The following is a 12065-nucleotide window of genomic DNA, read 5'->3' as shown; positions in this document are numbered from 1 at the left end:
GGAGGAGATACAGTGGTCACCGCAAAACGTTTTTTTTTATTAGTGTTCCAGCAATCGCTTTGCCACCGATTTATTAGCCGAGAGTATCGGCTATAAAAATTAGTGGATGTTATTTAAATGACACTTTATAATATACAATTGGTTTGAATTAAATCCATCCAACCAGTTTTTATAGAAAAAATCGCAAAGATACTTGATTTTTTCATGCCATAGACCCTACCCCCCTTAAAAGATATTGCTTAAACAAAAGATTTTAATTTTTACTAATCTTTAATTAAACAAGAAAGCAAGTAAACTTTTACAAGCCGCGGTTTGTACCATTGTAGTTTTTCGTTTTTAAATTGTCAAGAATCAAAAAGATCAATTAAAACAAAAAAAAATTATAATGTCATTCTATTGCTATTCATTTTTCTGATAAAGCAGTTGATTTTGGATGCTGAGATCTCGGAAACTATAAAAGATAGAGGATTGGCATTAAGCAAGCAGGTTCCTACACAGCGCAAGTTTACTTTATCACTTTACTGAAACTTGTCAGAATTTACTTGCCATTTATTTGATTTTTTTCCTACAGTTATAGCTTTATTTTTCTTTTTACAACCTCTAAAGTCCGTTGTCCAATGGTATCGGTAAGTGTTTTTGCTTTACTTTAGTATACATTTCAACTTAAAGTCTATAGATATCTTCTATCCACAGTGCAAACAAAAGGGCAGTTGCAAAATTTGAGGTTATGATCTAAAAAAATAAATTTCTCCAAGAATCGTAAAAAATGTATTTTCTGACTACATTCATTTTGAAGAGAATTCCTTTCTCTTTAATTTGCAAAGGATTGATGGATGGACTCCCTTGGAATCGCTTTGTATCTCTATTTAAAAATTAGTTTTCTTTAAAAATATTCGTTTCCATTTATAAATTGTTATTGGCACACCGCACAAACACAGCCAAAGATCAAATTTTTTATTCTTTGGGCCGCGGCTAAAGGCGTTCATCGGAATTCATCCGCTAAATCTAGTATTTTTTGGTATTTCCTTACTGTTTCCTTTGCTCAACTGAGTACCGCGGTGGAAAAAAGTCCCAGCGTAAGGCCTTAGCCACCTATTTGCCTCTCGCTTACTCCTATGCTTAGCTAGCAGTTTTCTTCGTACTGAGTACTAGGCTTTTATCTAAAGGCGTTCATCGGAATTCATCCGCTAAATCTAGTATTTTTTGGTATTTCCTTACTGTTATCCTTAGCTGAACTGAGTACCGCGGTGGAAAAAAGTTCCAGGTAAAGGCTTTAGCTACCTATTTGCCTCTCGCTTACTCCTATGCTTAGCTAGCAGTTTTCGTCGTACTGACTACTAGGTTTAAACATTTAAAGTTTAGAATATTAAAAAATAAAAATGTCTTCCAAGCAAAGCCTAGTACTCAGTACGACGAAAACTGTACTCAGTACTTAGTGGTAACGGCTTGCAGGAATATAACATGTAAATATGCAAACTTTATTAAAAATAGAGTTAGCACCATAGCTCGCTCAACTCTAGTGAAAACTTGGACTCAAAGTCGTATATAGTTGTATCCTTTTGTATCGTGGAATAACCGAAATAACCGAATAAGAAGCTGCTATTCACGTCAGCTGTTGTCTGTAGAAGTTGGAGTTTTATAGGTTCTTCCCACATAGCTCCATCCACCTTCCACCATCCGCTGAACGGATGGTCCGTAAGGTTTTGGCTTTCCGAAAATTTCCCAGTTAGTCCGCCATCCAATTTTGACGGAATTTGACGGGCTCTTTTATGCGATAGTTAGGCGATGTTTTCTCGGTGCAACTTTGAATTCTTCCTCTTGACTGTGAAAATTGGAACAATGACTGCGAGAACAATTAAATATTGCTTCAGCTCATTGTTTTTTGGGTTTTTTGGAATTATTTGTAGTTTGTTATGAGCGGAAAAGCGTTCGCAAACAGGTTGCTATGAGTGGGCCAAAATGTAAGCTGTTCTGCGTACGAAAACATCAATGTTTGCAGCAGAGACTCAGAATATGTTCTGCACTTCGTAAATAATAACTAATACTAATTAAAAGGGTACTATGTACTCCTAAAAATTACGAAAACAGCACAAATTTGGTTTTGTTTACAAATGTGCCAGATTAATATTGGCTAGACAGAGGCGTAGTTAGACCGGAGTGTGGGGTACTGGAGGTTAGGCTCCCCCCTGTCAATAATATGTATGCATACTCGTTGTAAGATATGTTATAAACGTTCAGATATGTTTTTAAACTATTTTCTTAATCTATTTATTGTATTATTCTACAATAAAATTAGGAGAACGCAATTTTACGACAGTTTTCCCGAGTTGAAATCCCCCTTCGTTAATGTTGAGCTGAGCAGTCTCTTCAGTCAGCTGTTATTGGATGGTAGATGGTGGATAGAGTTCTGTGGGAACACGAGTTTCACATTCGTCAAAAATCCCAACCGTTTCAAACGGATGGACTCTATGGGAAGAGGCTATTAGATTTGTCAAAACTTCCAACTATTTCTCAGGGAATTGCTCAGTGGCATTAGATAGTTTCAGTTTTGTGTCTCTGTTCCATTGTTTCAAAAAAGCCCATTTTAATACTATATTTTTTGATTCTGGTATTTTATTTATAATACATTCTTTAACACCATTTTTTCTCTTTTTAAATGCAGTCTCACTAATCGAATGATTTACACGTCAATTTACTTAACGAAAAAAGCCTACAAAAAATATAGCACTCCTATATAAAAAATGGGACTAACAATATCTAGCCTTCTAACACGTCTATTTGGAAAAAAACAAATGCGTATTCTTATGGGTAGGTTGTTAAAAAAAAAGTGATGCCTGATTTTATTCGGTGCCTTTATCCAAAAACAGTCATGTAAATATTAGCTTATGATTCACGTATATGTTCTGTAGTATTTGCAAATTGTGCACAAATCTTTACATATCTTTATATACAGTTGGCTTGGATGCTGCGGGAAAAACAACTATACTGTACAAACTTAAGTTGGGAGAAATTGTAACCACCATACCAACCATCGGCTTCAACGTTGAAACTGTGGAGTATAAAAATATATGTTTCACCGTTTGGGATGTTGGTGGCCAAGACAAAATTCGTCCGTTGTGGCGTCATTATTTCCAAAATACGCAGGGGCTGATTTTTGTGGTGGATTCCAACGATCGCGATCGTATTAATGAAGCTGAAAAAGAACTACAGAACATGGTAATTGTTTAAATATAGGCAAATTTGTGTACTTATATGTTTACCAATACCATATTTTGTTCTCGGCTTCAGCTTCAAGAGGATGAGCTTAGAGATGCCGTACTGTTGGTTTTTGCTAACAAACAGGATCTACCAAACGCAATGACAGCTGCCGAGCTAACAGACAAGTTGCGCCTTAACCAATTACGGAATCGCCACGTATATATGAGTTTAAATTTCTTTTTTACTAGTATTTACTTTTATTTTTTTTCAGTGGTTTATTCAAGCTACTTGTGCTACCCAGGGTCACGGACTATATGAAGGACTTGATTGGCTTTCAGCTGAATTGGCTAAAAAATAATTCAAAAATATTCTTTAAATGTAAGATAAGAATTCGTATTGTCCTATGCTGAAAACTAGACCATAAATAAATTTGTACATGTATATAAATTCGTTTTAAATTTTGTTGTCCCATTGAGGAATTCAATTTCAATTTTTGTACAGTGCAGTTTTGGGAGGCAACTTGTGTCTGGGGCTGGACATGCCATCATAAAATATTCAGCTTGTTAAAAAATCGACCGAAAACACCTTTTTCCGAGGTAAAATGTCTTAACGGTATTGGCGTGACGATTTTTACTTCGTTTAGAGCTGTTTTTGTTTAATATCTGAAGCTTTTGCTTTAAACCAGGGAACGTAAAAATGAATATTATTTATTCTGTAAATCAGATGTGGCTCTCGGAAAGAAGTCCTCAAAAATTTGTATGGGGACAACAACGATTTTAGATGTCATTTTGGGAAGTTATTTCATTTTTTGGGAAAAATTGTTGAGGAAAAATTAGGGACCTATTTCATATGCAATAAGTCCCCAAAGAGCAGAAAATAGTGCCATCAGTTAAATTTAATCAGCTTTTCGTAATACCTGCGAAAGGTATTGATTATTGTGCTTATGCAACTTTATAAAATATTATTTATTTTGTAGGTTCCCAGAAGATACAAAAACATTGAGTTTGGCAAAATTCGACGCGACTTACAACATGTCGCCAGCCAAACCTTTCTAACTTTGTCACAACTTCCTGTGCAAGTTATAAAGACATTCAATTTGAACACGTGTGGACCTTCTTTGGTTTAACTAAGGATATCGCAAATTCACTGCTATTCCTCACGGCTTGTTTTTCGAGGAAGAAAAATCCGATATCATTAAAGGTGTGGGCGCCAAACACCTTTTAAACTGGCTTAAGGCGGTTTTGGGTGTTAAAAGAGCGTGGCCCTCGGCTGAAACGAACTTGCGCTGCGTAGGAAGCCCAAGAATGTGTGTCGGTAATTCTAGCTTTTGTAGTTTCCGAGATCTCTGCGTTTATCCGGACAAACAGACAGACAGACATGGATAGATCGACTCAGCTATTGGCCCTGATCAAGAATATATGGGCAATTCTCTCGGGATGTCAACCAAGCCAAAAAGCGTAAAACTTGAAAAAAACATATTTCTATATGATTTTGCACTGATATTTGATACTAGTTAGATGGATCCTCAACTAAGCTAAGTAATTTAAGTATCCTTGGATAATTTTCCAGGACAATACCTGTTATATGGACAAAAAAGTCATTTTTTGGTATTTTTTAAAGTGGCTCTTAAACGGTTTTTTTGACGTTAAGGTTGCAGAAAATGACGGAAAAAACTGTCGCGTGCGACATGTAGCGGGTGACAGTCACTTCGATACCAATAAAAAATTAACCACGCAATATTTTAAATTCAAACCAAATACATTTTAAAGGAGAAAGATCAAGGAACACTATGAAATTAACTGCATTAAAATATTCCTTTCCGTTTCGTTACAATCGAAAGTTGAGCAGGAAGTCAAAAAACACTGCAGGAAAAATGCGAACTAGTCTGAAAAACAACTAGTTAAATAACTAATACAAAGCAACCGGAATTTGTCTGAATGCATTTGGACTACACAGGGTCTCGAAAATTTGTGCTAGTCGAAAAAATGATTAATACAAAACTAGTAATAAATAAACTTGTCTTGGACTAGTACCTTTCTGACAAAAAAAACCTTAAAAATATTTAACTGGTAGAACAAATACATGTTAGGGTCTAGTTAAAAGGCAACTGGAATTTAACTAGTTGCAAATGAAGCACATATGATCCAAAAATATAGCCTAGAGGGTAAATGTCTTGGGAAATTTAACAATAAACAAATCAAATACTCGAGGTCCTCGGTTCAATCCCCAGTCTCTGTACACTTTTTTTTGTTTGCTAGGTGATGCTTTAGTTTTATTTTAAACTTTGTTTAATCTGTCTGAGGCAATATATAAAATCACTGTTTTTGAATTATGTCACACTAAAATTCATAAACCTTGTTAGGGCATTACAAAAAGTGATGCGTGCAAATCCAAAGGTCCCGGGTTCAAGTCCTAGAGAGGGCGACTTGCCTCAAAAAAAGTAAGTTGGTTTTAATTCCATTTAATTATCATTTACTGTATTTGATTACATAATAATTACACTATGCAGCATCAAAAATTAACCTCGATGAATGCTATATTTTTGGATTCGTTACGAATTCCCAAGTTAAACTGCGTTTTCCAAAGAGTTCCCCGACGCAAGGATTCTTAGCAAAAGGTCCTCAAAGTTCGAAAAATGCTGAAATTGACCAACTTTGCGGAGCTCTCAGAGGCAAATGGATGCATGGCTTGGTTCGAAGTTAAAGTTTTTTAAAAAATACACCCTTTTTCTTACAAACCACATAACATAACATAGTTAAAAAACTGAAAAACATACAGCTGCGGTCAAAATAGTAGCAGTGTTGCCGCCTTGTGTTTTTAAAAGTTTGATGTTGTAATTTTTTCTTATCCAATTAGTCTAATAGTAAAATTATAATCTATACAATATTACCAGGAAAAGATCAATTACAACAACAAACTTTTAAATACACAGGGCGGCAACACTACTACCATTTTGACCGCAGCTGTATACTTTTATGTTTTTTGACTATGTTTTCTAGAATTTGTTTCTGACTTAAAAAAAATCTTAAAAATTTTTTAAGTATGGGGTTTAAAAGATAAAGGGTGTATCTTTTAAAAAACTTTAACATCGAATCAAACCATGCATCCATTTGCCTCTGAGGGCTCCGCAAAGTTGGCCAATTTCAGCATTTTTCGAACTTTGAGGTCCTTTTGCTAAGAATCCTTGCGTCGGGGAACTTTTTGGAAAACGCAGTTTAACTTGGGAATTCGTAACGAATCCAAAAATATAGCATCCATCGAGGTAAATTTAAAAAGCACTAAAAATGCTGCACAGTGTTATCAGAAATTCTCTAAGGACCGCGCTTATTGATTGGATACTAAATTAGGAAAGTGTCAAGTTAGGCATCGTCAAGTACTAGTGAAATTCAATCACTTAGGGCCGGTTTCTCGAGTCCCTGTCAAAGTCCCTGATAGCTATCTGTTCGAAAAACTTAAAGACCAGATAAACTGTTCGTAAAAGCAAATCCGCTTTCTCGTGAAAATATTTTTTTTAGTGTAGTTTAACAGCTGTAACCATAAATTGTTTAACAGTCACTAGTGCAAAACTAGTAGCAAATGGACTAGTTGTTTCCGACGACAAGCATATGAAAAATGGACCACTTCGTTACAAGGAAATGGACATAACTTGAACTAGTTAACCTTCTTGACCCAACTAGTATTTTAATAGTCCAAAACTGATTCCGTTTCCTGCAGGGAAGTAACTTCTATTGGTGTCGCGTGCGAAAGTCTTGGTTTTTTTATATACCTTGAAAACGAAAAATGACCCAAAGTCAGCCCTAGCACACATTTTAGTGCTATTCAAGACTTTTAATTTGAGCCTAGTGCCAAAAGAAAAGAAGTACCGGAAGATAGTTGTTTTCACCTGCAAAGCGTACGAACGTCGCGTGCGACAGCAGAGAATTGCCCATATATCTTATATGGTCGGAAACGCTTCCTTCTCCCTGCTACATACTTTTGCACGAATACAATATACCCTTTTACTCTACGAGTAACGGCTATAACTGTTGATGGCCTGTGACAAATTTTGACATTGAGGATTTCATATTTACTTATCGGTAATCATATAGACTCTTTCTGTGGCGGATACAGAATTGCGTTGTGGGGCGTGATATCAGAAAAATTTTTTTTCCATACTTTTTAAATACCAAAATTTATTTAATTTTTTACACGAGTGGGGGTTGTATATCCCCCATCAAGAGTCATGGATCCCCGCATGGACTCTTTGCTTTTTAAAAGTTCACAGAAGTTGACAGTGTTATGACACACGCCAAGATTGATTAATTTAACATTCTTAAAGCATTTTACCTTTTCTTCTTAGGTATTTCCTCATTGCAGAAAACTTGTTTAAAATACTATGCAAGTCTTAATTTAATTTTAAATAATTAAAAAAAACGTAAATTACACAAATAAAAACACCTAACACAAATTTGGGATGTTATTTTATTTTATTTTAACACAAATTTGGGATGTTATTTTATGTTTTTGAATTAGGACTCATATTTCATATGAAATAACTTCCCAAATTGGGGGGCACTGTTTCATTTTTATTTGGTGGATTTCTTTCCAACATCCATTTTCTCTACTGACTAAAACGCAATCAATTAACACAGGTCGCCAAAAGAGCATTTGACATCAAAAAATCAACTAACTTTTCGATTTATTTAATTCATCGGCTAACATATCGATGACAAAGCGATTGCTGGAACACTTAAAGCAAGACACTAACTTCGTCCAGCCGAAGTTTATATACCCTAGCAGATCATTCCTTTTAACTTACAAAAGTATAAAACTTTGAAATGTTAAAGAAAAGCTTCACCCCATAGAAAATCAACAGAGATATGTATAATTATAACCGTTACTCGTGGAGTAAAGAAAATTTGTAATTATAAAATAATAATTATTTATTGATTTTTATAAAAAAAATTGCAAAATAAGTCTTATTCTCCAATTTTTATAATAAAAATTTAAAATATATCTTATTCTCCAATTTTTATTTTAAAAATTGAAAATAAGTCTTATTCTCCAATTTTATTATAAAAATTGATAATAAACATGTTTATTAGTTTATGCAAAAAGAGACAGAGGGACAGGTGCAATTCGACTGGGCTATTTAATCTTATCATTTAGAATTTCTGGTACTACATGGTTTTTATACCCTTGCAGAGGGTATTATGATTTCAGTCAGAAGTTTGCAACGCAGTGAAGGAGACGTTTCCGACCCCATAAAGTATATATATTCTTGATCAGCATCACTAGACGAGTCGATCTAGCCATGTCCGTCTGTCCGTCCGTTTCTACGCAAACTAGTCTGCCAGTTTTGAAGCTATCGGCTTGAAACTTTCCGAAAAGTCTTTTTTCTATTGCAGGTAGTATCAAAGAGTATAAATATATAGAGAGGACATGTCATACAAAGGAGTCTGTCGTATGGCGGGTTCTAGCGGTGGAACCCGCATTTTAACAGTAGAACCCGCACTGCTCGATTCTACTTGGAATCTAGTTGGCCCCAGCACTGCTTGCCATTTGGCCCAGTGGATAAGACATCTGACTACCAATCTAAGCGGTACGGGGATCGAATCCCGTTGTAGAATTTCGAAGTTTAAAAAAAAAAACGCTTCCCTGAGGGCGGGTTTTTTTTATGCAGAAAAATATGCGACAAATTTAAAAACGATCGGTTGAGCCGTTTAGAAATGCCGATGAACACGGACTTTAAAAAACGTGCTTTCGAGAAAAACATTTCACATGTAAAACACGTATAGAGCACTTAAAAAAAAGACGTTTTGCGGTGTTCACTGTATCTCCGCCAAAAATTGACGATTTTCCATTCTGCTTTTACATTTCGATTAAAGAATAGAAAAAACCCGCCCCCTGGGAAGTTTTATTTTTTATTTTCTTACTTTAAATATTTTATTAAGCCGTTCAAAATCAAAAATTATTTTTTTATCCTAACTTCCAAAGTTGTTTTTGATTGACTTAAAACTTTTTTGTATAATCTTAAGATGTTAATCTACAAGAAAAACTATATTAAAAATTTTTATTTTTTTTTGCAAGACCCTACACCTAAATAGATAGATATTCAAAAAATATTTTCGCGAACTAAAATGTTTTGATTTTTTAGTCCTGTTACACTCTTTTCTTATTTTAAAAATTAAACTTTTTTTTATTCATTAATTATTTTTTAGCTTAAATAAAATAAAAAATATATATTTCGAGACATAAAAAAAAAAACTATATTAGAAATCGTCTGCCCTTTGCGGGGATCGAACACGCATCGACATCGCTGATCAACGCTTTAACTAGCACGACCATAGACCGAGTTGAAAGTATTTGACAGAAAACCCTATTCGACTTTTAAAAGTTGTTGGCCCTCGATTATCAAAATTACAAAAATGAAATTTTGTCGAAAATGTGTTGCCACGTTCTCGCACACATACACACAAAGCCCACTTACACTTATGCATTGTGTACTCAATAAACGAATTCTAAAAATAGAACAAGCCCTTTCCCCCTTTTCCCCTTGCCGACAACAGTTTGAACAGAAAGTCAGAGTTATGCCCTCTCTATATAATGTATACTCTTTGGTAGTATATAAGTCAGAACCGACCGGATCGGAAAGGGTCGGAAAAAAAATCGTTAAAAAATTATAGTTTCGGTGTTTTTTGATATATTACGTTCTACTCTTGGAGATGTTCTTTTTTAAATATTTCTGAATTTCGAATTAAATATTTAAAAAATCGGACGGCTATATCATATAGCTGCCATAGGAACGATCGGAAAATTAATGGAAAAGTAATAGGAAATAAATTCTAGCTTCCTTGGTTTTTATTGTATTCTCTTCTACTCTAGGATATAACTCTTTTTAAATATTTTCGAATTTTGGGAAATTAATTGGAAAGAAAATATAGCTCCATTGATTTTTACTTCTACTCTTGGATATGATTTTTTTTTAATATTTCGGAATTTCGAATTTTGGAATTTAACAAATGTCGGATGACTATATTATATAGCTGCCATAGGGAAGGATAGAAAAATTAATGTCAAAACAATACGAAAGTTAAAATATTTGCGATTTGCAAGTTACTATGAATGATCTGCAAGGGTATATAAGCTTCGGCTGGCCGAAGCTAGCTTCCTTTCTTGTTTTGACGTCATACGAAACATATCTCATTTTTTTAGTCGTTTTATCTACTATCAAAGAAAAAATAAAAAAATTAAGAATTTAGGTTTTAACTATTTTTTTTAAATTAAAACCGCATGTAACTTTGGTTTTTCACAAGAATTTACCTCATTTTTTACGGTGTAAGTACTAAATTTTTTCCAAATCGATTTTATTTATTAAGAGTAGTATTTTTAAAGAAAATTTAGGAAATTACAAGACATACTTAAGTGTTAAAGTTCCTTTTAAGCTGCAAATCAGATTTTATCATGGATAATGACTTTGAAGTAACCAAATCCAGGCTTGGAAACTTTTTGAATCGTCAAATTGGCCCAGACTTCTTATAAACATGATGCTTACTTAAGATAAAATACTAACCGTAGCCCCATTCTAGTTTTAATATTTTAAAAAATTATAAGTTACACAAGTTTACTTATTATTTTGACCACACCAAAACCGACCTTTCGCACAAATGTATGGCTAACATGGAATACAGGTTTTACTGTATCCATTGTTTATTAAAATATTGCAGGACAGAATAACCTTTCAAAATAAAAAGGTTTGCGAGGTCTGGCCTCAATAACTATAGAGATATCTCTTAGCAAGTGAGGATGTAACGTGTGTACTTATTGTTTTGACCAGTAGTGTATATTCAATAAAACAAAAAGATAGAAGTGAATAAAGAATAGAAATAGAGTGTAAAATATTGAAGAATTTCGTCTTCAAAAGCATATTCTATTGCAGCGTGCCGAATGAGAATATTTTATATAGGTTATTAGTTACAAGTATTTTTTGTCACAAAATGTGATATCAGAACTTTTGTATGTTGATGGTGCAATCGTCACTTCTATTTTACCTCGTTAAGAGGTGTATTTGTTGTATATCAGAAGTTTTTGCTTTGCACATATATTTTCCTTATACCTTAAAAATATCTAATAAGAATTTGTTCCTATCTAATTGGTTTTTGGGCATTCAAGTAAGCATGCAGTGTTTTCCAAACTAAACTGAAACGGATTGCACTTTTCATGGCTGAATTACATCCAAACGCGCATTTTTATGACAAAAAGTGTTATATATCAAAAGTTGAGGAATCTTAGGAGCTATATAGTATCAAATTTAAAAAGAAATCGTTGGAGCCGTTTTGGAGAAAAAAGCCAAAAAATAATTTTAATACATACATAATACATTTTAAACTATTGCATTTAGATAATTTTCTAGCGGGTTTTTCCAAAAGTTGTAGAACAATGGATTTTCATATCCTGATGATAAACACAGTAAAATTTAGTTCAAGATCCTAAAACCACGATTTGATGCCCACAAACAAAGGGAAAAATTATTTCTTTTTGGGAAGAACATTTTGTTTTTGGTATAACTTTTGAATGGAGCATCGGATTTTGCGATATGACCCCTCATATTAAGCACATTTTTAGTAAGAATACAACAAGCATATTGCGAGAGTTATTCACACCGGCCCCAACAGCTCCAATTTTCTAAATTTTCACTTTCACCGCCCTGTCTCCCAAACAAGTTAAAATTGATTAAGGGCCGTTTTCTCGTCCGCCTGTTAAATTTAAAGTAGGCTTAAAACTCTGATTTCCCATACGATTTCAAGGTTTTAACCCTACTTTAGTAAAAGGCTACATGTTGCGTTTCGGAATCCAAAATGCGATGATGACTGTACTGCAACCGAAAA

General features: G+C 34.0%; 1 protein-coding gene across 1 annotated transcript; it reads left to right on the top strand.

Moving 5' to 3' along the window:
* Positions 1 to 2646: 2646 nt before the first annotated feature.
* Arf4 (ADP-ribosylation factor 2) lies at positions 2647 to 3645 on the top strand. The gene is made up of 4 exons (XM_017147205.3): positions 2647 to 2808; positions 2954 to 3216; positions 3289 to 3414; positions 3470 to 3645. The coding sequence occupies exons 1-4, from the start codon at positions 2742 to 2744 to the stop codon at positions 3554 to 3556; spliced, it is 543 nt and encodes a 180-aa protein (XP_017002694.2). The 5' UTR covers positions 2647 to 2741; the 3' UTR covers positions 3557 to 3645.
* The last annotated feature ends 8420 nt before the right edge of the window (positions 3646 to 12065 follow it).

Source organism: Drosophila takahashii, chromosome 4 (genome assembly GCF_030179915.1).
Source record: "Drosophila takahashii strain IR98-3 E-12201 chromosome 4, DtakHiC1v2, whole genome shotgun sequence".
Taxonomy (NCBI): Eukaryota; Metazoa; Arthropoda; class Insecta; order Diptera; family Drosophilidae; genus Drosophila; species Drosophila takahashii.
This window is presented reverse-complemented; position numbering and strand designations above follow the sequence as displayed.

Coding starts and splice junctions, on each gene's coding strand:
- Arf4 (XM_017147205.3), top strand. CDS start 2,742: ATGGGACTAACAATATCTAGCCTTCTAACACGTCTATTTGGAAAAAAA. Junction 3,217..3,288: donor AAAAAGAACTACAGAACATG/GTAATTGTTTAA, acceptor TCTCGGCTTCAG/CTTCAAGAGGATGAGCTTAG. Junction 3,415..3,469: donor ACCAATTACGGAATCGCCAC/GTATATATGAGT, acceptor ATTTTTTTTCAG/TGGTTTATTCAAGCTACTTG.